A 27,270-nucleotide genomic window follows, 5' to 3' on the forward strand; every position below is an offset into this window, starting at 1 on the left:
GAAAGTGGCCCCTCTGGGCAAGCAGGCTGTGCCTGCAGGGCACATTTGCAGGTGCAGGCTCTTCCAGAATCTCCGGAAAACAGACCTCTTCCTCCCCTCTGCCTGATAAGGGCTGAGGGATCAGCAGCGGAGAGTCCTGGGGAGTCGGCCCAGACGCCAGGGCTCCCGGAGAGGGGTCCACCCTGGGTGGCCCTTGTGGCCCCTGCCCACTTGTACACGGTCCAGGGAGCATCTGCTCGATCCTGCCAACAACAGGTGACCTGTGGGGGGATTGTATTGTGGGCCAGGTGGACCCTTGAGGTTGGCAAAGGGCTCAGCCTGCCTGAGAGTTCAAGGAGAACCCAAGAGTGGACCGGTTTCTCGCTGTGTCTCAGCAGAGGACAAAATATCTCCTGGTTTGTTGACCCTAAGACCACAGGTATAGAGAGATGGCACTTCCCTTCACTGCTCTACGACCCTGTCGGCTTTAGCTGACTGCCTAGGAGATGCAGACCCAAGGGGATCCAATCTCGAAAGACTCTGCAATGCCTCCAACAAAGGGCTTCTTCTGCGGAACATGTTCTGACAACTACAACCACACCACAACCAAACCATAACCACGACCACCAAAGAAGAAAAACTTAAATTGAGCAGATCCACTACAGTATGTAAAGAGACTTTCATGGACCACAGAAAGATTCCATTTTTAAAAGTTAATAGACAAACTGAAAGAGGTAATCCTGGTTACTACCGAGAACTAAAATAGTAATGTAGAAGATGAAGGGGATGAAATATTTCAAAACAGAGAAAAACTAGGATATAGAAATCATTATGGAAGAGATGAGAGAGCTGAAAAACAGATCCAGGAAAAAAAAGAAATGGATGGAGAATTAATAATTAAACAAATGATAAAAGAACACATCCATGATATGAAGGGAAATTTTAGTAGTGATCACAGTATCATTTTTGGTATTTGATGTTATTCTTAAATGCAGAAACACCAGTTTCTTTTTCTTTTCTTTTTTTAAAACCAGAAATCTCCATTGTATATATCTTAAGGAGAAGTCAAACAGTAACAGGAAATATTAAAAATATGAAGTGTTCTGTTTAGAAAATGATCATTTCTACCTACATAACCTTCAAGAAGGGAGAAAAATGACAATCAAGCAAATATACGACAAACAGGATGTAAACATGACAGCACCAAAAGTAACACAGATAATGGTGGGCAGGAATTTACAACTGTACATGAAGAAACTAAAGAAGATGAAGACAAATCGCACTGCTTTCTAAAACACATCCAGCTTCAATAAAAAGATAGAGGTTCCTGTTTAAAAAAAAAAAAAGGTGCTCTAAAATAGCTTCTAGAGACTTCCCTGGTGGTGCAGTGGTTAAGAATCCACCTACCGACGTAGGAGACTCGGGTTCGAGTCCTGGTCTGGGAAGATCCAACATGCCGCGGAGCAACTAAGTGCGTGCACCACAACTACTGAGCCTGTGCCCTAGAGCCCGCGAGCCACAACTACTGAGCACACGTGCCACAACTACTGAAACCCGCACGCCTAGAACCCGTGCTCCGCAACGAGAGGCCACCACAGTGAGAAGGCCGCACACCACAATGAAGAGTAGCCCCCGCTCACCGAAACTAGACAGTCCGTGCGCAGCAACAAAGACCCAATGCAGCCAAAAATAAATAAATAAATAAACAAATAAATAAATTTAAAAAAATTAAAATAAAAAATAAAATAGCTTCTAAATATCAAAATAGACATAGGAAGATTTGAAGGTAAAGGGATCAGAGGAAAATATAGACTTAGCTTGTAACTACATCTTCTCATCAGTCCCCCAACTAGTATACTCAGAAAAAGCCTTGTTAGCAGTTGGAAATATTTGTACATAAAATACTGGCTACCTAACAATGACACTGTCGTAAGACTAGAGGTTTCTTAAAATTACACCTTTGTGAGAAGGAAAAAAAATAATATTACTTTATTTTTTCCAACATTAATCTTTCTCATTTTAGGTAGTACTTAGAGGTTATTTTGATATTTTATTTTTAAAAATCTGCCAATAATTTATATTAGAGTGATATACATATATATTTAAAGTTTATCTTTATACATTTTTACTTAATTTATATTTAAATTTTATAATTTAAACTATTAAATATTTAGTTTTATGAGTTTTTAATTTATGAATTGTGAATACCTACAAATAAAATAGTACTATTAATATAGAAAATAAATGCTGGGGGTGGGGGCTGGGTGGGGACCAGTGCATCATTTTGTGCCATTATTACTATCACTGGACTTGAGTCTTCTAGACTGAACGGGCTCACTGAGTCAGCCCTCGCAGGATTAATGAGAATATACACACAACCAGACACATGCTAGTACAATTTTTTACTTTCAAGGATAAACTGAAATTGAAATACAGTTCCAGAATAAGAAATGAAAAGTGGACAAAGAAAAATAAATCACATTCTCACTTACAAAACCAGGATTTAGAAAACTGTGGAGTAACTTCTACATATGATTGAGAGAATAGAACAGTGATATAAGAATCATGAAAGTAGCCAACATATGACTCGCATTTCAGAGAAAAAGAGAGTTTTGGTTATGATGGGTTTCAAACAATATACAACCTACGTACCATCTGAGAATGTCCTGTAACCAAAACCTAAATGAGAACAGAGATCCCAAGATGGAGCAAGGAGAAAAGAGAGGAGAGAGTGGAGAACAAGAGCCCTTGGCAGCAGAGATAGTTAATCCCAATGGGTGGAGACAGCACAATGGAGAAATTATACTGTAGATGGCGAGGACCGCTGAAGGAGAAAGAACACACCATGACTGACACTCTAATGACATATTGGCACCAAACATTCTAGACTTTCTCAGGCAAGTCCACAGCTAGTCGTAGTGCTGGAGGAGGAAAGGAAAGGCCTGTTGCCTGACAAGGCAAACACAGAGAATGTGGAGAAATAAATGAGTTATAAGGATTTCATCTTGTTGGGGTTGCTAAATGGGCAAATGCAAAACCTTAAGGGTAGGGCACAGGGTATAGTTTTGCTCTCGTTTCTAGATAGTAACTGAGAAATATGGGTTTAACTGGGAGCATTGTGAATAGGAGAGTATGCACTGGTAGAATATAAAAGCATTCTTGATCTTTCAAGTTAATAAAAGGAGAAAGAAAATTTACTCTAACAAGACCAGGCCAATCACATTAAAGAAACACACACACACACACACACACACACACACACACACACAGCCACATACTGAGTGAGACGGGAGGGACTTCCATGGTGTACTGGTAAGTGAAGAAAACATGTTGCAAGGAATATATTTGTATGACCTTATTTTTAAAAGATGAAAAAATCTTGCACGTGTGTGAGTACATATGTATACATATTGATCTGCTTGAGGGGAATGAAAGTGGGAGAATGAGTTTTTAATAAGACTAACTTTAAGGAAGATATAATGTCAACTTGAAAGGGTGCCATGTAATTTTCTGTCTATGAAATTAGTCTAAATAGATTAAAATGGGATGAAAACATTACCCTCACTTTAGGATGGAATTGTGGACAGGTGTACATTAGATTTTTATTAACGTAGTATTGATAGTATTAAGAAAACAGAGAAAAAGAAAAGCATCGTATTAATGGCTGAAAGTGCAGGCTCCTCCACTTCCAGCCCTGTGATCTGGGGAAAGTTACTTAACCTCTATCTAAGCTCTATTTTATTACATTGTGGACATAATGAAAACTTGTAGAGTTAAAGAGAACTTCAGATCATGTAATTCCCTGGCTTCTTTGTACATATCAGAAAACTGAGGATCTGGAGGTGAAGGGATTTGCCTATGATCTTGTAACTCATTAGGAGCAGATATGAACTAAAATATGAGTCTCATGATTCCTAGTTTAGTGTTCTTTTCTTACTAAACTGACACCCTCAAAATTAGCTGAGGGCTGAGGTGGTAGCAACTAGGGAGTCCCTAACTGTGGGAGATAAATATTTCCCTGAAGTTTGCACAGCAAAGCCATACCTTTTTCAAATCCTCCTGAATTGAAGTAAAATAAAACAAGAATATTTGTTCTCAAAGAGTTGTCATAAAGTGACTCAGTGACTGTTTGACTTAATCAACAGCACTTACTATTAGTAGTTTTAAGTAATATAATAATAAAATTTAACACCATATACAATTACTGTCCCCCATATCTGACTAATTCCCACTGTATCTTAGCTTACATGTAATTTCTCTCTTGAAATTCCCTTGGAATGGGAGAGAAGATCCCTCTCTTTGATGTATTTTTATGGAACCCTTAAGTCACCCATTGGAATACATTTTCACACAGTCATTGCCTCTATCCTCTTAGTGCCATGAATGCAGGAACACCCTCTGTCTTGTTCACCAAAGCATCTAGAGTGATGCTTGGTCTACAGGTTGTGAATGTTAAGGATCTGTTTAATGAATCATTAGGCCTCACAGAGCTACTTACTACATTCCCAATAAATCAGATATTTCTATCATTGCTTTTCTATCAGTGGACTCTTCTAACTGCCAACTCATTGGGGTCAAAATACCAAACATCAAATATTCATTCCCACTCTCTTCTAAACCCCCTATATTATATCAAGTAACAGGATTAACACACCAAGAAATATTGGGCACATGCAATAAATGTTTGTGGTTGATGAGGATGATAATGAAACAGCTGTATATTGTATTATCATTAATGCTCCTTCCTAATCATTGTTGTAATTATTATAAACAGCAATAACTGATGGCATTTATTGAGAGCTACATGTAAAGCTCTTTAGGTCTATCATCTCATTTAATCCTTTCGATAACCATGTAAACATTCTGCAGTGGGGAAACTGAAGATCAGAATCATTAAGTAACTTGCTGTTAAGTGGTACAGCCAGAATTTCAGCCCAGGATCACTGACTCCACAGTTCCTGTTCTTAAACATTAGGTTAAACTACTTCCTTAGAGGAGTAAAATATTCTCATTCAAGCATTTGACTGCAACAAAAAGCCCTCACCACACTCTGTATTTCAGAGTGGAGATTCAAAACAGCTTGTTCGTGTTATCCAAAGTGTCATCAGGTGTTTCATTAAGTTAGACAAAACTGTAAACATTTGCTTTTTTAAAAATAAACATGACAGTATTTACACTCTGAGAAGCAAAGTGGTATTTTTTTCCATGGGGGAAATTCTGGGTATAAGCTAATGTAAAACTGCCATAAAAACTCACCCACAAAGGCTGCCATCTGAGCTGCTGTTCTTCCTACAGAGTTGACAACATCTGTCTCGGCACCAGCTTCCAACATTACCCACGTGATGTCTTTATTACCTAGAGTTAAAAAGAAACATATTTGTTAAAATTAAGGACTGCACAATTCAAATATTCCCTTTTAAATAATCTGTACCCTTTGTTTTCTGCGCAGTTTTAGGTTTCTATTTTGTGGATATTTTCATTTTTTCCAAAATATAAATCATAACTATAGCAAAAAGTAAAATGCTATAGAACCCACATAGAAATCAACCTTATTTTCTAGAAAACACATCAAGCAATACAAAAATGGTATGGAATTGAATATAACTTTTTTTTTTTAACAAGACAAAGTATGTTTTTCCTAGGATAATACTTAGTATTAAAAAAAAGAATAATGCTTAGTATAAAGTCAAAACAAAAAATAAAAAACAAAGACAGAAAAAATAAAATGAATAAAAGTCTCCCCTTAATGTCTACTAACTCATCCCATCCTTCACACCTACAGGCCCTGAGATAACTACTGACAGTTGAGGATCTATCTTTTTACACTTTGTCCTATCTACACATTCATAGTGTTTCTATTTGTGTTCTTTCACTAAAGGAATCATTACAGATAATCTGCTATTATAAACTATACTCAGTGGACAGCATTTCCCATTACTTTTTGCAAGCTTGAACTATGATTTCCTTAGGAAGAGTCCCTGGAAAACACTGTAGGATCAAAGGGTATGCATATTTTAAATGCATTTTATTACCAGGCTGCCTTCCAGCAATGTTGGGCTGATGTACACTCCCCAAAACAGTGCACAAAAGTTCCTATGCCAAGACTGGGCGTCATCATTCCTCCTTAACCTTTGCCAATATGTTTAAGTGAAAGGTTATCATTTGTTGTTCTCATCTGCAGATCTTTGAGAGCGTTTTAAGCTTATTAGCCAGTTGTATTTCTTTTGTTCTCTGTTCAATTTTCCGTCTAATTTTCTACTGTAGTATTTGTTGTTTTCTAACTGATTTATAAGAACTCTTCATATATAATGATATAACCCTTTTAGAAATAGTAATAACTATTTTCCTTAGTTTTTTAATTTATATTTTAACTCTATGTACGGTATTTTCTATACATGGAAATGTTTTAAGATTTTATGTAATCAAATTAGGCAATGTTGCCCTTTTTGAATTCTATATTTTATATTATGCTTAGAAATGCTTTTTTCCCCCCCGGATTATAAAAATACAGATTACTGCTTTTAAAGCATGGTAATATTAAGTTACATATTTATTTTCTTAAAAAACTGTAACAAGGACAGATAATTCCACTTAACTTTTAGATATTTCCCAATTGTCTTTATTCAGCAAATTATAAGCAACATGAATCAGAGTAAGTTTCTAAATGGATCATCATATTTAGTACTTAAATGTCACTGAAGCAAATAGCCCTATCATAGCAGGTATTCTCTCAAGAGAACAACAAAGAAGCTTTCATATTACTTCAAAATATAAAACTATAGAACAGCAAAGGAACTAAATTGTAAGAATAATAGATCTAGCTCCACAACTCTAAACAAAATATATTGTCAATACAAAGAATCAAGTGATTTAAATAACTAAAGAAACATCACCAAATTAACTATATAACATATTTCATACATTATAGCTTTTCAAAACCGATTCCCACCATGTCTTTCCACGAGACATGATCTTAAAATTACTATAACAAAAATGCGCTTAATTTAAAAATGTACATATACTTATAACAAATTTGTATAGGTGACTATTATTGGTATATTAGAATAAATGCTAAAACTTCACCAGAAAGTGCAGCAAACATGAGGGCTGTGTATCCATGTTCATGTTGATGACAATTTACATCAGCTCCATGTCGTAAAAGTAATTTGCACATATCAAGTTTTCCTTTATATGCAGCATGCATTAGAGGAGTCATTCCATTCTTTAACAGAAAGGGAAAAAAAGTATTAAGTTTACTTATTTACCTTTCCCCCTGCCTATGAACAATTCCTGCAATTAAATTAAAACACAAAATAAAATGAATTCATAAAATCATCTTTATAATCTGCATTTTTATACTCAATTCCCCACTTGGATCTTCCATAAACTGCTGAAGAAAAAAGATGGTTTCATTACCTGAGGTTTTCTACAGATTAGCAAACAGATTCAGAGAAGAATTGCTCAACTTCACATGACTAGTAAAGTGGCCAGGGCAAGGACCAAAACTTAAGTTTATCAGGGCTCTCATCTCTACTACACATACTTAGCTCCTGGGGAAACAAATGGACAAGCAGATACAAATGCGTTAAAAAAAGAAAAGAAGAGAAAAAAGTAAGGAAAAACCTTAAAACAAATAGAATGCTTATCAAGGGGAAAGTTGAATATGGTATATCCATAGCATGGAATAGTATGATGTTACTAATTGAATACATTTATATCTATTGAATTGAAAAAATTTCCATGAATTACTGCCAATGAGAAAAACAAGATGTGGGAAATGTACATTAGAGTGTTCTCATTTAAAGAAAAATGATCCTCAAAATCACATTTATATTTTGATCATATACAGGATTTGGTTATATATATGATTATATGAATATGGAGAAATGATTGGTAGTGTTTACACCAGGCTACACTGTTTAGTCTCCATATGTTTGCCCATATCCAATGAAACATCCAACTTTATATGTTGAGTACCTAATACTATTTGGTGCATAAATAAATGAGATGTTCCCTGTAAGTAAATCTTCTCAGAATCCAGGAGAGACTCTCTGAGTGCTGGAATTTCAGAGTTACTCTGGATGAAAACCTCTCTAAAACATATAATCTCTTTTTTAGCAAATCTTAGAATACTAACATAATTTGAATTGTTCTTGATGATTCTAGACTATTATAATGAACATTGTCATCAATATTATCAGAGGCTTGTTGATGTGAGAATCATAGGAAGGTTGTACAAGAGGCAACTTAGTAGGAGTAGTCAATGTTTCTTGAGAGTAGTAATGGGAAAATGATAAGGAGATTAAAACTTTAGTAGTTTTAAAAACTTTAAATATGATGATCCTAAAAATAAAGTTTCTCTCCCATAATTTTTAAATCAAAGAATTCATCAATATTAGTCGACTACGTTACAACTCTATATCATTAAATACAGCATTCATTCATTCAGCAAATATTTATTGAGTGCCTAAGATATGTCAGACACAGATCTATGCACTGTGGGTAGCAATGAGCAAATTCCATGCCCCTAAAGTCTAAGTCCCTGGCACTAAATTTTAGTAGGGGTGACAAGGCAGATGGTGATAATAAGTGCTATAGGGAAACAGCATCGAGTAAGGGGGAGAGGGAATGGCAGAAGGTAAGAGGAGATTGTTATTTTTAGAAGGACAGTCAAAGAATGTCCCTCTGAGCAGGTGGCATTTGAACAAAGCCCTGGAGGGAGCAAAGGATGTAAATAACTAGAGGAAGAATGCTCCAGTAAAGAGAATGCAAGTGTAAAACTCTTTGGGGGAGAGGAGCATTGGGTTCAAGGAATACCAAGGAGGCCACATCTGTGTGCAGCTCACTCATAGAAGCTCCAGGAACCTCCTTGTCTTGAATTTGGTGCTCCTAGGTTTAAACATTAAGTATAGGAGTGTGTCTCATGTTTTAACATTAAGTAGGATGCCAATGCTTGTGGAAGGTTTCTGCAAACTTATTCAAGTTATAGAAAAGCCATTCTATCTTAAGCTGTTAAAAGAGTTTTTACCCTCAGTAGTTAAATTTTATCAAATGCATTATGTCTATTGAGATGATCATATTTCTCTTTTATTCTGTAATATAGTGAATTACATTGAAAGATTTTCTAAACTGAACCATCCTATCATTCTTGGAGAAACCTTACTTGGTTAAGTCTTATTATTCTTTTGATACACTACTGGATCAAGTTGCTAACATTTTATATAGTGTTTTTGCATCTGTATTTACAAAGTGAATTGAGCCCATAGTTTGCTTGGGCTTCTTCCTGTTTTGGCATCAGCATTATGCTAACTTTATCAAATGAGTTAGGCATCTTCCCATCTTTTTATGAACTAATGGTACAATCTGTGTAAAATGAGAATTAAATGGTCCTTGAATGTTTTGTAAAGCTTACTCAGGTTTGCAGCTTTAGAAGGTAGTTGGCACTTAAATACATTCATACAAATCTTCCTTAATTATCCCAGTTTTTCTATTTCTATATGAGATAAATACGTTCATTTTTATTTTTCTAAAAAATCACTACTTTCATATGGATTTTCAAATGAATTGGCTTTAAAAAGGTATGACAATTCCTCATAATTGCAGTTATGCTCTCACTTCCTTGGTGTTTATTATTTTCTTGCTTATACTTTCCAAATTGTGTCTATTTTCTGGTCTTAAATTGATAACTTTGTTTTATCTTTTCTTTTTTAACAGCTTCATTGTGATATAATTTACTCATTTAATGTTACAATTAAATAGTTTTAAGTATTTTCAGAGTTGTGCAACCATCACCACAATCAATTTTAGAATATTTTTGTCAAAACCAAAAGAAATATCATACCCATTAGCAGTCATTCCCATTACCCCTCCCCATCCCATTACCCAGCCTTAGGCAACCACTAATCTACTTTCTGTGTCTATGAACTTGCCCATTTCGGACATCTCCTATACATGAAATCATACAATATTTAGTCTTGTTTGATTGGCTTCTTTTACTTGGCAGAATGTTTTTGAAATTCACCCATGTTGTAGCACGCACCAGGACTTCATTCCTTTTTGTGACTGAATAATATTCGGTTGCATGGATATACTACACTGTGTTTATCCACTTATCAGGTGATGGATGTTTGGACTGTTTCCACCTTTGGCTGTTATGAATAATGGTGCTATAAACATTCATGTTCAAGTTTTTGTATTGTCATATGTTTTATTTTTCTTAGTTACATACCTAGGATTGCTGGGTTATATGGTAACTCTATGTTTAATCGTTTGAGGAATTGTCAACCCATTTTAAATAGCAGCTGCACCATTTTATATTCCCACCAGCAACGCATGAGGGTTCCAGCTTCTCCACATCCACACTAATACTTGTTATTATCTATCTATATATATATATATTTTTAAAATTAATTAATTAATTAATATTTATTTTTGGCTGTGTTGGGTCTTTGTTTCTGTGCGAGGGCTTTCTCCAGTTGCGGCGAGCGGGGGCCACTCTTCATCGCGGTGCACGGGCCTCTCACCGTCGCGGCCTCTCCCGTTGCGGAGCACAAGTTCCAGACGCGCAGGCTCAGTAGTTGTGGCTCACGGGCCTAGTTGCTCTGCGGCATGTGGGATCTTCCCAGACCAGGGCTCGAACCCGTGTCCCCTGCATTGGCAGGCAGATTCTCAACCACTGCGCCACCAGGGAAGCCCTATATTTTTTTTTTATTATCGCCATCCTAGTGGGTGTAAAGTGGCCTCTCATTGTGGTTTTGATTTGCATTTCCCCGGCAGCTAATTTTGAGCCTTTTTTCATGTGCATATTGGTTACTCATATGTCTTCTTTGGAAGAAGAATATCCTTTGCCCATTTTTTAATAGGGTTATTTGTCATTTTTATTATTGAGTTGTACAAGTTCTTAATACGTTCTAGTTACAAGTCCCTTACCGGATATGATTTGTAAAACCATTCTGTGGGTTTTCTTTTTACTTTCTGGATGGTGTGCTTTGAAGCACAAAGGTTTTAATTTTTATTTTTTCTTTATTTTTTCTTTTGTTGCTTATGCTTGATGGCTTTTAAAATTTTTTATTTCTATTTTATTTTTCTTAACTCATTTCTTATATTTTCTGAGTATACTTTATTCTTTTTATCTAATTTCATGAGTTGAAAGCTCAGAACAACACAAAGGTTTAAAGTACAATAACAAGTGCTACAAAATTTCCTCTGAATATGACTTTGGCCACATGACACAGCTTTTGATAAACAGTAGCTTTTGATAAATGTTGTGTTTTCAGTTGTTTATAGTAGGAAATTTCTACTTCTACTTCTTCTTTTACCCAAGAACTATTCAGAATTTTTAAAAACATTCAGGTTATATGTTTTATTCTTTGGAACATATTTCTGTTTATTTTCAGTGTTATATTACATTTGGTAAACTTGTTTAAAGTTAGTTAAAATTTTCCTTTACAAAATAGTATAATACAGGACTTCCCTGGTGGCACAGTGATTAAGAATCTGCTTGCCAATGCAGGGGACACGGGTTCGAGCCCTGGTCCAGGAAGATTCCACATGCCGCGGAGCAACTAAGCTCGAGCGCCACAACTACTGAGCCTGCGCTCTAGAGTCCGTGAGCCACAACTACTGAGCCCGAGTGCCGCAACTACTGAAGCCCACGCACCTACAGCATGTGCTCCGCAACAAGAGAAGCCACTGCAATGAGAAGCCCGCATGCCGCAATGAAGAGTAGCCCCACCCCATTCCCCGCAACTAGAGAAAGCCCGCGCGCAGCAACAAAGACCCAACGCGGCCAAAAAATATATAAATAAATAAAATTTAAAAAAAAACTCATTTCTAAAAAAAAAAAAAAGTATAATACGTAAACCAATTTTTAACAGTGTTAAATGTAAATGGAGATGTACTATTTCTGTCTTATATAAAAGTGCATAGACTGTTAGGTTATCCAACTTTTCCATCCCTTGAATACTTTTTTCTGCTTATCATTTTCTAAAAGATGCTATTGTGGTCTTACAAATTTCTCCTTTGAATTCTACCTTTTTCTTAATGAACTTCAAAGCTTATAAGATTATTAGTGAAGGCTTAAGGCTGGTATATTCCTGGTGGTTTATAAACTTTCTATAAGAAAGAGTCTTCTTCTTTTTTTTTTTTTCTTTTTTGCTTTAAACTTTATTTTGTCTGATATTAACTTTACTACCCATGTGTGGGTAAAGGGTTAACAAAACACCTCCTTTGCTGCATGAGAAACTGAAATTCAGTTAATGTTCTAGTACTAGAACTGTCCTGTATAATAGAGTATCTACTAGCCACACATTGAATGTGTGTTCAGTATGTGTGTGTCCAGTATGGCACCAATGGCTGCCATACTGGACAGCTCTGAAGAGAAACTACCACCTCAGAAAGTTATTCTGGATTGCAATTGTTCTAGAAAGTTGAGTTTAGGTCATTTAACCCTCCCGAGAAGTAGAATTGCTGGATCAAAGGTAGGTACATTTAAAAATGAGAAATATTCTAAAATTTTCTCCAGAATATGATGCCAATTTACACCTAATCCAGTAGCATATAAAAGTGCAGTGTTTCCCACACTTCACAAGAAATGATATGGAATTGGTTTAACGGTCACTTATTTGATTACCAGTAAAATTAAACATGTTTTTACATCCTTATTTGTCTTTTGCAACCTGTCTGCTGACATTTGCTTTAGAGCTTAGTATAACTTGAGCACAAATGCTAGAAAACAACTCTTATTATTAGATTTCATATATTATCCATTCTCATAGGAAGTAAAATTTTATTAAATGTTTTAAATTTTACCTCATCCAAGCAGTTGACATGAACATTCTTGCTGGCTAACAATGTTCCAGCTTCTTGGACAGTACCTTAAAAAAAAAAGAAAGAAAGCGCAAAGGTTATTTATATTTAGAACAGAAAAAAAATCTAACGTCAAGGAAACAGACTTTAAAGGGTTATCTGTAAAACTAAGATGAGTCAGGTCAGGTTGCTAAGAAATAAAGCATCAATCGCATACTGTTTATTCCACAAAGTAATTATCCCAGAGAACAGATTCATATAGACTAAAATAGCTCCATCTTGCTTTTACTTCCACTGGCCTTAGAGTATATTAAATTGGCCACATTTTCCTTTTGGCAGTAATACAATAACCACAAAGCATAAGACTTTTAATACTGAAACAAATCTTAAAGGGCATCTAATCCAACCCACCATCTAAAGCTTAAATTGCTGTCAGTGTAATAACAGTTCAAAATACAGTCAGTATTTATATACCTTGTCACCACTACGTCCTGTGAATTGATGGCATGCTCCTAATAGAATTCTTGGTTTGGAAATGCTGAGGTAAATGTATCTTTTATGCCTGGTGCTATACAAAAGTGCCATATGGTCAGTATTCAGACTCTCATACTGAAAGCCATCCGATGTAAACCTGAAGGTCAGTCTCTGTAAATTTGTAAATAAGCTGTAATTGGGCCACGACTATCAGGTTTTCCAGCCTTCTGTAAGGCATACTAAGGCATAGTTGCAGGAGAGAATGTTGCTATTATCATCCTTAATAGGAGCCAATCACATGTTCTACCAAAAAATTTCTGGTGTGACAGGGAACAGGATAATGAAATTGCATGTTCTCAGGGAGAAAGGATGAGATAAGCCTCTCCTCTAAAAGGACATAAAAGAATAGAAGCATCCTCAACTAGGAGTTATTTCTTGTCTTTAAATTTAGAATTATAGTTCAAGAATGTGTTAAACTTTGCAATTCTTCCAGAGCTAAAGGTGGAATGCAGAATCGAGCTTAGCCTGCTTCTTTCTACCCAACCTGCTTCTTAGGCACATGGTCTGAGTACCCCTCACCAACAGAGGGGAGATACAGAAATGTCTCCTAGATTGATAGCGAAATAGCTCAGCTGGGGAAATGTCAAGTGAGTGATCTACAAGGCCCCGAATTATGACAGCAGCTATTTTGTCCATAGTTCATTTGTCTGATCCCACACTCCACCTGAGGGCAGTTGGTATCACTGGCTGAATGGCTACAGAGGGAGAGGGGAAAGCCTTCAAACATGCAAGCAAGTTGTGCAGGGAAGCTTATCCATACCTGTGGCTTCTCACCAGAGACTCTCAAACATCTTTGGAAAGGAATTAGAACAAACTCCTGCACACCAATTTCACTTGAGGAAGATGCTTCAGCTGAACCCCGTTATCCACTGAGGAATAACTGAAGTTATTTTCCATCTGACCGAGAGATGTTTATGCAATAAAGGGAGAATACTATAGGGATTGTGATCATGCCAAAGCCTGCTATATGTTAGGGAAAGGATGGGGATTGCAATCATAGACATTTGGCTCATATTAGACAACAGGCCAATAATTCTATAAAATGTTTAGCCCGGTGGCTAACGATGTATATGGTAAATCTGTCCAATCGCAGGGCAATTAAAAAAAAAAGATGAGTTGCTCACTCACATGCCACGGAATACCAGTTAGTCTTTTGAAATGCAGGGACCAGGATGGGAAAATTTTTCTGAAACTGTCTGGGCTTCTAGAGAATGAAAACATATTTTGGAAAATAGATGAGCAAAAATACCCCCAAGAGGAAAAACTTGTGATGATTTCTAACTTGGAGTTCCCAATTTAATGACAGTAGGAAACTGTAGAAGGTCTAGAATAGCATGGAAATGGGAAACACATAGTTTACACAGAAGGATTTTTATTTTTTGTCATTCCTTACTGTGCATAGTAGACTCTCAAACAATATTTTGCAATTAAATTGAAAAGATTAATTGCTTTACTTGGGAAAGAAATATGTTAAATCTGATTTAACAAACTCTTAAGATGAGGGGATGTGGTACTATAAGGGGGATGGGAAATGAGTCAACATCTATCCTCACTGGAGACAAAAATGAATAGACATAACTGACGAAAATAATATTTAATAATTTCTTTCCCTTGTGAGAATTTCTCCAAGTTGCTCCAGAGAAGAAAACACAACCCAACCTGCTCCATTAGGGTGGGATAGATAACTTATCTGGATGGACCAGCATTTTAGCAGAGAAGAGATGATGGTAAGAGTGATACTCTCACTGTTACTGCCCTCTCTTATACCACACTAGAGCCCTTTCAGGACCACTATAAAACTGAACAAGTCCTAGAAAACCCTCAGTTTTCTTATATAGGAAGCAGAAATAATCCATCCCATAGTGTTCTTAGGACTAAGGGCTTGTCTTGGTGTGGGGCACAGAGTACAACCTCAGTGCATATTAGATGCTCTTGTTATTTATATTTAGAGTAGCATAATATAATTCATTGCGACACTTCTAATATCTAGTTTGGGACCACTGGTCTCTACTGAAGACAAGGAGAAGTAGCCAAAACAAACAAAAAGGGAGAAACAAACAAACATGACATTTTCTGTTTCCAGCAATCCATCAGATAGTCATGAGATCTGAATATTTATGAGTTTCAATCATTTAGTGGGATCCCTCAACAGGAATGTTTTGAGGAATCTATGTCAAGTATTTAAAAAACTATTTGGCTTGTTAGTTGCTGTTACATTTATGTATAAGTAAAATCATGTATAAAATAATTAAAGTATCTGAATGTAAAAATAATATATGGATACAGACTTAATCATAGATACATAGTTATAAATGTATTTTAAAAGAGAGACTTCTAATTACAACATATATTTTGAAATAGTGAATCTGTTTAAGTGTAAAGTTTCTAAATTCTCCTAGGTGTATCTATTTTTAGACTTTGTAACAAAATGTCCTCAAGTTAGGATTATGAATCACTACATAAAAATTAGAGTAACTGGGCTTCCCTGGTGGCGCAGCGGTTGAGAATCTGCCTGCCAATGCAGCGGACACGGGTTCGAGCCCTGGTCTGGGAGGATCCCACATGCCGCGGAGCAACTAGGCCCGTGAGCCACAATTACTGAGCTTGCGCGTCTGGAGCCTGTGCTCAGCAACAAGAGAGGCCGCGACGGTGAGAGGCCCGCGCACCGCGATGAAGAGTGGCCCCCGCTGGCCGCAACTGGAGAAAGCCCTCGCACAGAGGCGAGGACCCAACACAGCCAGCCAGCCAGCCAGCCAGCCAGCCAGCAAGCAATCAATCAATCAATCAATCAATCAATCAATCAATAAATAAATAAATAAAATTAAAAAAAAAAAATTAGAGTAACTAAAAGAGCTGTTTTGTAAAGGAAGACAATGAAGCCCACAGAGGTTGCAAAACCTGCCCAGTCATATAGTTAATGGTAACTACGTATTTGAATTTAAATTTGTCTTTGAACTCTATGCTATAATTATTAGTAGACCTGAATCTTTCTATATACCAGAGGTACTAGAAATAACATTATTAACTACACAGGACCTTAGAGCAGGATGTTTTAATAGTCCCAAATTGGAAACAACTGAAATGTCCATCAGTGTCACCAGATAAGCAAATAGTGGTATATCCATACATAGGGAATAAAAGAAAAAAATAAGAAACAAATTATTGGTACAGTATGGATGAACCTCAATATCATGATGCTGAGTGAAATAAGTCATGCAAAAAAAAAAGGAATATTTATTATACTTATTGTATAATTCCACTTACATAAAATTCTAGAATAGAGAAATCTAATCAATAGTGACAGAAACCTATCAGTGGTTGCCTGGAGACACGGGTGGAGGGAGTGACAGATTACAAATGGGTATGTAGAACATTTTGGGGGTGATGGAACTGTTCATTGTCTAGATTGCAGTAGTTTCGTGGATGTACACTTATGTCAAAACTGACTTTTTAAAAAAGTGTACACTTGAAATATGTACCATTTATCGTACTTTAGTTATACTCCAATAAAATTGGTAGAATAAACCTTATTGTCCGAGTCTGCTTCACAGTTCCTTTAACACAAAAAAAAAAAAAAAAAAAAAAAAAAGTACGTTACTTTCTTGTGAAATCGGCAACAGTGATCCCAGGGATTTCAAGTACTAAACAAGATAAGTAATGAAAGACTTTCTGGTTTATATTCTTAAAGTTTAATTTATTTTGAAATAGCACTTCCTCAGTGTTTAATGAAAAAGATATCAGAGCTTAGAAGAATGGGTCAATCTACAAGTAATATAACCCAGTTAACTGTGCTTAAGTGATTTCATTTCTCTTCTGAAATGTTGTGAAATGGATGCTGTCAGTGACTATGATTTAAATGAATATGTGAGAAACAGCTTCTCAGTTTCATCTGGAACTTCTTTTTGGCATTCTAACAAATTAACAACCTGTAGAATACCTAGAATGTGCATTTACTCAGAAGAAGAAATTGTCTAAAAGTATCCAGTAGCAATGTGCGGTATTCTCTGGACTGTAAGCCCCACTTACAATCGGCTTAACTTCTGGAGGGCAGTGGTTAGCCGGAGGGAGAACTCAAAAATTTGCTGAGTTTATTTCAGATTGGCCAAGATGACAGGTCACAGGTGGCTGGAAACTTATCGTTAGTTCCACCTACTAGTACTGACTAAGCCAGTGCTTCTCAAAGTTGAGAAATGTATCGAAGGGAAAAAAAATCAGAACTCTACTCACCTCCTTTAAAGAAAATTGCTTCTTATGAGTACGAATATAAACTTTGTTTATGAGCTTCGTTCATCTACAAGCCAAAAATTATTTTACAAATTTTAAATGCACACAAAACTACAAAATCAATAACGTTTACAATTAAAATTAATTTAACTTGACAGATGAAAATATTTTGCTGCAATTAAATTGCCTCTCCAAGTGAATAAGGTATGGTATGGACTATGGTGCTGGTTTCATTTTTTCATTTTGTTTAGTTTGTTTTCAAGTCCAGCATATTTCTAGGACTGTGGGCCATATGATATCTCTGCTCTGCCACTTATTACCTGTATTATATTGGGCAAGCTATTTGAACTTTTCAGTTTCTTGGTTTCTTGTCTATCAAGTACAGACTGCCATATTTACCGTAATAATAGCCAATACAGTATTTTAAACACATTACTCACACTAACTCATTTTATCCTTATAGCAATGTTGTGAGGTGGGTACCATTTTTCACATGGAGAACCTAAGGCTCAGAAACAGTAATTTGCCCAAGGCCAAGTCACCAGCAAATGAATGAGGGAGGATTCCAAATCAGACTTGAAAGGTTAACTACCATCCTATGCTGTCTCTCATAATGTTGTAGCTTAAAAATAATTCCTAGCTTATCAAGATTAAACGCATGGATATATGTAAAGTGCTAAGAATTATGCCAGGCCCAAAATAACAATCAGTAAAGGTTGGCTACGGTTGTTACTTTCTCTTATCTCCCATTGCCTTTTTTTAAGAGTATGGTAATGTCCAACAGACCTTCACTTGACAAGAATGTATCACATACTATGTCCATCTCACTTCTTTTTTCTCATCAGCTTGGACCAATTAAATAGGTGAAACAGTGTCTGTGTAATTTGTTGCACAATGTGGGCCCAGAAAAAAATCACAGTGCTAACCAGGCTAAATTCACATTAATTCTTTTATTTAATCTTTAAAAATAAAAACTGGTGGACACCTAATAATGTATCCAAGGATTCCCTCCCTACGTCCCCACACACACCACCTGCCCCTTTCAGAGACCCACTTTATAAAACTGCTCACTTGTTTACACCTTTGAGAGAGGGTGATAGCTCTGGACTGCTCAAAAACAGAATTTGCATCCCTGGTGGATTATAAGTTGATCCTTTGTCTCCTTTTTTGTCCAGCACTGTACCTGGCACAGAGCTGAGACTCACATGGCTGCTGAGCTGAATCCCAGGGCCACCAAAGGCACGGAGAACTGAACCAGAGACAGGCAGAAAAGGGAGACTGCAGTGCCAAACAGGTCAGCGAGAACCGTGCAGAACAAACAGTCTGCACCAACTCCCAAGTCCCACAGTTCTAGGCAAAGAACACGTCATAGCAAATTACAGCTGTGACTGAGTTAAACCTGTTGAGATCAGATTGGGTGGGCTCAGCTCATGAGCACCTGTTGAGTTCCAATCCGATATTTCTCTCCTTTACGTTTAGACTTTTCTTGTCAGTATAAAGAATACATGTGCCTTACTCTCTGTATGTCCAGATGGGAGCCAGGCTACTTAGAAAAAAAGAAAGACTGGAAATTGGGAAGTTTTATGTTGCAATGACTGGCTTCTCTGCCGTTCGAGGGAGCTTAAAACAGCCACATGAACAATGCCCGCAGTTCCCATACATCCGTATCGCCGCGCCGTGACAGTGCAGAAGCCACGTAGTCACGCTGTTGTCACCTGCCAGGTAACGGGACTTCGGGAACTCTTCTGGGACGTCCACTCGGGGACGGCGCGGAAAACATGGCTTCTGGCTCGTCCCCGGGGCCTGCGTCTCCCTCCCTAGGACCCGGAGCGGCGGAAGTGGGACGCGCGTTGGGAGAATGGAAGGGAAAGCGCGGAAGAGCGCGATTAGAAGGTCGCAGCCCTGCGAAGTGCGCAGAGCGGTGTGGACGCCTCCCCAACCTCCTCGCTGTTGTGAGAGTTCCTGCGGCGGCCGGGGGCTTCTGGAAAGAAGCCAGGGAGGCCCTGGACTCAGAAGCCTCAATGCGGCAAATTACAGACCTCGTTTTATGCCCTTGTAAAGAACCCTTCTCCTTAGGAGCTCCCTCCACCCGCCCCAAGCGAGGGCGGGGACAGCCAAGGGATCCAGATCTTTCGGCCTCCGGAAGTCGAAACGGCCCTTAGACACCTATCTAAGAAGCTGAAACTTCCAGGCCACTATCGCCCAGACGGACTGTGGTCAAAATCACCTTAGAGTTTTGAAGAATGCACATTCTGAGGCCCCACCCCGGGTCGCTCATTATCATCCGAAGTGGAGCCTGGAAATGTGCACCCTTCCAAACGCTGATTTAGAAAACGAACGTCTGCAACCTCCGCTCCCATCCCAGCAGCGCTTCTCCTTCCCCACCTCTCCGCCCCCGCAACCGGTCCCAGACCAAAGGTAGGAGCGCTGTTTCCCGGTCGCAGGATGTCAGCCTCGCAAAACCGTAACCCAGGGTCAGCCGGGCCGGGGGCGCCGCCCGGGCTCCGCCACGCCCCCCTTCCCTCCCGGACCAGGCAGGCAGCGCCCCCGCCGCAGCCCAGCACCCACACCTTTTCCGATGACTTCCAGCAGATCCTTTTCCTCCTGGGTCAGCTCGCCTTTCTTCATGTGAACCATTGCTTCCGCCAGCTTGACAGCTATTGTTTCTTTGGAAGTATTAAAAAGAAACGACGTGTCTGTATTAGGAACGCCAGCCGCAAGGTTTGGCAACTTGAGACTAGGACATTAAGTAGCCAACCGCGGAAGCATTCGAATTCTCTCCACCCTCCGGGGGGCTGGCGAGCAGCGGGCGAGCTCGGGCGAGCCGGGCAGGCAGTCTCTGCAGGCCCAGCGGTAGTCTCCGCCCCCCACGAGTCATTGGCCCGGCCGGGAGGAGGAGCTGCAGGAGGCGGCAGCGAGACTCTCCCATTGGAACAGCCTGGGAAGGAAAAACCAAATGGAGAAAATCAGAGGGGGGGATTAAATGCCTGTTACACGTCCCCCACCGCCATCCTTTCCGGTGCAGATATTTAGGGACACACAGTATTTAAATTCTCTTTCTGGAATTTCTGTGTTCGGCAGTTTCTGCTACGGGCATGCATCTCCCTTGCTCTCGCTATACACCCCCCTTCATTTCCCAGGGAGTGGAGCGGCCCGGGACGGGGGCGGGCTGGGAGGCGTGGCGGCGTGGTAGGCGGGGCTGCGCCGAGCTCCGTGTGTCGGTGTCAATGTGTCTGTCCTTCACTCCTCCATTGTCTGCCGCCACCACTGCTGCCGCTGCCACCGCCGCTGCCGGAGTCGCCGCAGCCCCCAGCCTCGCGCGTCGCCGCTACCTCCTCGGACAGGTGAGAAGCAGCCCAGGTAGGGCAGGGGGAGAGCCGGGAAGCCTTCGACAACCGGAGCCAGAGCCCCACCGGGAGCTTCCCCGCTACCGGAGCTGGCCCTGAGGAAGCATGTGCCTGCTGGGGCGGCTTCCTTCCTCTCGGTGGGGAAGCCGCCCCTCCACCCCATTACCATCACTTATACCGCGTATCAGTGCCCCGGAGTGAAGACCCTCCACTTGCCACATTTGGCCGTCCTGGGAGACCGAGAGCGGCCAGGCGCCGGCCACGAGGTGGGAAGTGGCGGGTGCCCATCGTCCCGTGCGTGGCACTGCCAGATGTAACTCCCGGGAAGCCAGGGTTGAGGCTTTGGACTCGGGGTGGGGTGGAGAGGGGAGCTCCCCATTACGAGCGATATGAACGCATGTGAGAGTAGTCTCGGGAGAAGGTAGTTCTCATTTGGCAACCTACCCTCCTCACCCTTCCACCCACCCACCCCCACTTGTCATCTCCTCTGGCGTCTGTGGGAGCTGTAGAAGAAAACCGGATCTGATCGCTCTATGGTGTCCGTTAAGGATGTTTGGAAGCAATTTACACTTGCACTAATATTCGTTTATGAAAGACAGCCGGGGATGAGGGGGGAGGGAGGGCCTCTTCTCTCTTCTAGAGTTCCCAGTATCTTTGTAACTCAGATCTTGAGATTTATGGAAATAGGAAGGGGAGGGAGAAGGGGCGGAGATTAAATTGGTGTTGCTGTCTATATATAGCATTAGATTAGCCTCTTAATCCAACCTTCATTCAACTGTAATATGTAGCTTCAGGCTTTCACTATAGGAAGCTAGGGGCCAAATACAAGCGTGTACCCTCCTGTGGCTCAGAGACAGGACTTGCTTGCTAATACGAAGTCAGTCGTTCCTCCCGGGTGGACATCCATAACATATTTAAAGCATCAGCGAAAGCTTCTGTAGAAATTAGTGTTTACTGTTGTTTCTCTACAGTCTAGTATTAGTGTTTCTCCCAAGACGCATCTGCTTCAAAGAGAAATATTTGTATAATTATGTAGATTTTTTTTGTTAAGCATCCCCCCCCACCATCACTCTTTCTCCCCGCTGTGCCATATATGAAGTGAAGTGTATTTTCCTCTGGCCTTACGCCTTCATTTCTTGGAAGCATTCACTAACACTTCTGAAATCCTGGAAGATGTTCATTATTTCCTGCCTTTAACAAAATTTTTTCCCCAAATCCCAGATGTTTTCTTGTCTAAGGCTTCATCTTTACAGGCTGGGGCAGATCTGAGCCAGAACATATCACATGAAAATGGTTTGAAATTATTCATCACAATGTATAACAAAGAAACTTTTGTTTGGGAATGCTTTAATAATGACGTGACTGTTCAAACAAGTAGTAAGGCTTTTGAGTGACCCATCTTTTGTAACACTTAGCATGCTGCTATTGCCGCAGTTACAACTGATTGAAAACACAGTATCATGAAGAAGAAACCCAGAAACCTAAGAAAATGCTTGCGGAGTAACCTTCCCTTACCATGTGACTTAACATTTTACAAGGGATGTTACAGAATTGGGTGCTTCATTGCCAGTATTTCCATCTCTTGTGCCAAATTGGGGCCATGGTTACTTGAAGGTCACACCTGTTTGTCTCACTGAAGTTGTCAGTTCCTCGAGGATAGCAACTTATTATCTATTTTCCTGGTGCCTTATGGCACCTCGTTGGTATTTAGTCCTCTGTGAATACATGAATTCAGTAAAGCTAGAGTCAATGACATTTAAAGTAAAAAAGCTAACATCTGCCTAGAAATGCATATAAGTAATATGTTAAGTTTAAATTTCTAGAAACAGATACGTAATGGATTGTGTTCATCAGATGGATTCATTAATCGTTTTTGGACAGTGTTAATATTTAATGTAGGAATAAGATTAGCTAATGAGCATACCTTAGACTAGATCAAGGAACTTTTTTTGTATTAAGAATGTATTCACATCAAAGAAGTTTTGTTGGTAATAAAATAGCTACTACTTATTGGGTCCTTAGTCTGTGCCGATATTCTACCAGATGCTCTGTTATAGGATTTGTTTAATCATTGTTGTAGCGACCTAGCTAGTATTACCCCTGTTTCTGAAAATAAGGGGACAGAAACAGAAAGAAGTTAATTTGCCCACAGACCCACAGTTTGGAAGTATCAGAGCCAAAATTGGAACCTAGATCTGTCTCCAAAACCTTTTCGCTTTTCATTATTCTGTATCTCTGTGGCTAGCAGTAAGGGGGAAATTATATATTCTTTAGCTAATAGATAACACGTTCATGTGGTTTAGGGTGCCAAAGGTACAAAAGACTCTCCGACCTCTTTGCACAGTTTCTTCTCCATGCCCTACAACCCATGGTGTCTATTTTTCTCATACCTTTCTGAGAAATTGTATGTGTTTATAGCTTATATGTGTAGCTCCACTTTTTTTTTTTTTTTACGGAAATGAGAGCATACTAACACATTGTTCCACAATGTGTAATAGAATTTATATGTTGCTTTGGTCTCTGTTTCTTTCTTCTCCTTTTAAAAAATAATGATTTCTGAAATGTCTGAAATTCTTATATGTGTCCCCATCATCCCTTTTTGTACTTCTACCACGCTGGACGTCTCTTGGCCTGTTGCAATGGATTCCTAAGTAGCCTGCTTCCCATCCAGCTCATTCAAGGCACCACCATTAAGGCACCACCACCAATATACACTGAGCACTCATCATCCACCCAAGGATGCGACATACTTTGTGAAGACAGAACTGATTCACTTAAAGCATGTCAGTGGCTCTCCACCTGCCGCAGAATAGAGGCTCTGGTCTCTTACTTCTGGTTCCTCTCCACCAGCCCAGGTTTGGTCTGGGAGGCTCCGACTTCTGGTCCCAGCCGGCATTTCCAGTCAGCCAGCCAGCCCCTCCCACATACTCTGCTCTAAGGTCACCTCACTGATGATTCCCTAACGTGCCAGTATTTTCCACCCCTTTGTTCCTGCTTTTCTCTTCCTGGAATGACCTCCCTTCCCTCTTTACCGAGCCTTTCTCTCCTTCCCAGATCTGATGAAGTGTCAACTTTCAAGATACTTTCATGGTCGCCTCTCCCACCCCATCCAGGAGGAGAATACAGGCTCTAGTAAACATTTTTATTCCTGTCCCTCAGCAAGGGCGATAAGAACAATGTTTCCTCAGGAGTTGCTGGTACAGTTGCTGACATCCTCTAATTTTCTCCTATCTTCTTAGAAGCCCTGGTCCCCAGCCACCTTGCACCCTGAAATTAACATCTTTGCTTCTTCATCTGGATCCCCATGAAAATAACCTAAAGCAGGCACCTTTTTCATGACATCCTAGTTCAGTTTTTTTAATCTATTTGACCCCTTCTCCTTCTAGACTATAAATTAACTAGGATTAGTTTACCTTTGCTTCTCAAGATTGTGACCCGGTGTCTCGCACCTAGTGTGTGCTCAGTACATGCTGAGTTGAGTTCAGTTTGATCTCCAAGTTATTTTAGGTGGATTCGTTTCCCTACTTGACTAATCCTTCCAGGCAATGTGAGGTGATGTGGCCCTAAGCACACACAATCATAACCAAGGGCAGAAGGTCTTTAAATGTTTTCAGTCTCAAGCTGCTTGACATTCTGATGAATGCTATCAACCAAGAAAAAAAAAATTGTTCATATGCACGTTACAAATTTTGCTGACCGTTCCTGGACTCCCTCTTTGAAGCCCTTGACGTACATACAGCTCTGTGCTTTAAGAGAATGCCGTTTCCTTTTTATTGCAAGAGAATAGCTCACTTTTGAGTGTTGTAACTTTTGGGGTAATGTTTTCCTTGACATTTAACTTTCATTTTTTAGGTACATTTCTTGACTGAGTGGATATTTGATGATATTAGGATTTTTATTTTCTTTGAAACTAATATTGTGGTTATATGTTTAAAAGGTCCCTTATCTTTTAGAGATATGTACTGAATTGTTTAAGGGGGGAAAATGGTAAGATATCTAAGACTTGCTTCAATATAATTTTGTGAAAGTGGGAGACAGGGACTGAGTAAGAACATTAATGAGACAAAGTTCACCGTGTTGTTAAGGGTTGAAGGTGGGCAATGAGTACATTGACTTCATCAGACTGTTCTCTCTGCTTTTGATATATCTGAGATTTTCCATAAGGAAGTTTTAAAAAGGAAATCTGGAAGTATTACAGCCACTAAGAAATTGTCGTTGTAGTTTAAACCAAAAAAAAAAAAAAAGAGAGAGAAAGAGAGAGAGAGAGAAAGCAATATGGATACAAATGCTCTTTCTCTATACTTAGAGTTGCGCTTACGCGGTTATCCATTTAATGTTAAAACAGTTACACCTAAATCAGCAAAAGACTGTCTTGTGAACAATGCATTTCCATAAACTGTTCACATCACCTTTTAGCTTCTCCACAAAACGAAGAGGTAGGTGGCATATCTCAGTGCTGTGTCACAAGCTTATGAATATCCTACTGGCAGCTAATCTTCATCTTTTTTAGACCCTGACGAAGTAATTTGCAGACACGTCTCAACAAGGGGTGCAAATATATTTAGTTTAACTGAGAAAATCAAGACATGAATGAAGTGGAGATACTGATTTTCTTCTGTGTCACATAAATCAAGTCAAAAGGCATTTCCAAAAAAAGGAGTACTTTGGTAATGTCATGAGCAATAGTTAGAGGAGGTATCTCACTGCATGAAAATGAGGACCACACTGAGGTGTGCCCACCACGTCCTTCCTCAGGATTGGCTTAACTAAATGCTTGTTTTGACAACTGCTTTCTGAATTCTTAAAACTTTATAACTTGCATGTCTTGATGTTTATGTTTCTTTTATGATGTTTTGGACTTATGAAATGTTAATGTTTCCAGAAGCCAACATGGAACTGTTTGGTATCATTTATAACATTTCTTCCCAGATTTGGTTTGAAGAGTTCTTAAAGAATATTTAAGTAAGCTTCAAAGCCCAGCCTTCACAGTGTCTAAGGACAATGTAGCCAATCCAGTCTCATTGCCAGGTAATGCTGAAGCACACATTAGTGTATATCCAACTTCAACTCATATATATTTATATATTAGCTATGTCACTGTGGAATTTAAAACTCAAGGCTGGTGCCTCTTATCTCTGAGTATAGTAAAACGGTTCCAGTAATTAAAAATAGAAAGCTATTTTTGCATCAGGAGGGGAAAGGTAGCATTCACCTTCCCAATAAATACATTTAAGCTAGAAAATCGGTGTTTTTATCTCTTGTTATTTGGTTATCTCTTGCGGGGTTGTGTTAAAAAGACCCGGCAGACAAAGCAGCCCTTAAAACTACATTCATCAGCCTCTGAGTAAAATCTCTTCCTGGTCTGTTGATTGTGGAGTAAAGCAGTCCCATTAAGTAGCCTCTTCTGACCTGGTAGGAAATGATTATGGATGAGCCCTGGGAGACAGCCAAGCACAGCCATAGCTCTGAGAATTAGAGTGGGAAAACCAAGACTCCGTGATGAGATGGCTTTTCCAAGGCAATGTCTCTTGCTTTCACTTTCTTCATATATAAAACAGGGATACTAACCAAACTTACAGGATGACTTTGAGGATCCTTGACGATACCCTGTGAACTATAAAATGTTATATAAAAATTAGTTGTTATTTTTAGGGCCAATTCTACCTGTTTTTACAGTTGAGAAGAAGATGAATAACACAATTACAGGCCTAGTTAAGAAATCATTTGAAAGTAAAATTGTATAGACATTAGTATTTGCCATAAGCCCAACTTCCTACAGTTTGGAAGAGATTTATTTTTCAAGAGAGACTTTCATGAAAGATATAATTCTAGTAATTCTATCTCAGGATTAACTTTTTAAAAAATATTAATCAGGATTAACTTTTTTTTTATAATAATAAGAAAGTTCTTGGTATGCATCTGTTTTCAGCGAATCCCAAATGATAAGACATGATCTTTGTCCTTAAGAGGCCTCCACTATCCTTTAGGAGACCCGCCAGCCCCTGAAACAATAGGGACTAAAGTCATCATCCAAAAGCCGCCCCCTCACCCCCAGTCAGCCGACAGGTTAGACCCCTTTGAGAACTTCCCTTTGGCTGTTCAGGTGGCTGGCTGGCTCCTTCCAGCCTTTCAGCTCTAATGTGAACAATGTGGTTACTCCCTACCCACCCACCGGCTTCCTGCTCCCAGAATGCCCTCCTCCACCCATTTCTGCATATCACATTTTACTCCAATCCTTCTCAGCTCAAATGACCCCTTCCCCACACAGCCTTCTCCAGTCACCAACCAGAGCAGTACCGTCACAAGTGCAGATTCCAGAACGGGTGGAGCTCAGTGGGAGGACTAGAGAAAGTGAGGTTCTGAACAGTCTGGAAGGATT

The 27,270-nt window shown here is 39.2% G+C and overlaps 2 protein-coding genes across 4 annotated transcripts in view; one reads left to right on the forward strand and one right to left on the reverse strand.

Annotated features, from left to right (window-relative positions):
- Nucleotides 1–20,409, reverse strand: part of ANKMY2 (ankyrin repeat and MYND domain containing 2) — a 35,216-nt gene extending 14,807 nt beyond the window's left edge. The window contains exons 1-4 of one of the 2 annotated variants that reach the window (XM_036862845.1): nucleotides 20,115–20,409; nucleotides 12,790–12,854; nucleotides 7,245–7,269; nucleotides 5,236–5,334 (exon numbers count right to left, since the gene is read on the reverse strand). In XM_036862845.1, coding sequence (XP_036718740.1) covers nucleotides 5,236–5,334; nucleotides 7,245–7,269; nucleotides 12,790–12,854; nucleotides 20,115–20,181 — 256 coding nt within the window. In that variant the 5' untranslated portion in view covers nucleotides 20,182–20,409. Of the gene's footprint in view, nucleotides 1–5,235; nucleotides 5,335–7,062; nucleotides 7,202–7,244; nucleotides 7,270–12,789; nucleotides 12,855–20,114 lie in introns of both variants that reach the window. The other variant, XM_036862844.1, reaches the window with a different exon arrangement.
- Nucleotides 20,410–20,738: 329 nt separating this feature from the next.
- Nucleotides 20,739–27,270, forward strand: part of BZW2 (basic leucine zipper and W2 domains 2) — a 57,750-nt gene continuing 51,218 nt past the window's right edge. The window contains exon 1 of one of the 2 annotated variants that reach the window (XM_036862847.1): nucleotides 20,739–20,888. The gene's annotated coding sequence lies outside the window, so the exon portion shown is untranslated. Of the gene's footprint in view, nucleotides 20,905–27,270 lie in introns of both variants that reach the window. The other variant, XM_036862848.1, reaches the window with a different exon arrangement.

The sequence above is a fragment of the Balaenoptera musculus genome, chromosome 9 (genome assembly GCF_009873245.2).
Source record: "Balaenoptera musculus isolate JJ_BM4_2016_0621 chromosome 9, mBalMus1.pri.v3, whole genome shotgun sequence".
Lineage (NCBI taxonomy): Eukaryota > Metazoa > Chordata > Mammalia > Artiodactyla > Balaenopteridae > Balaenoptera > Balaenoptera musculus.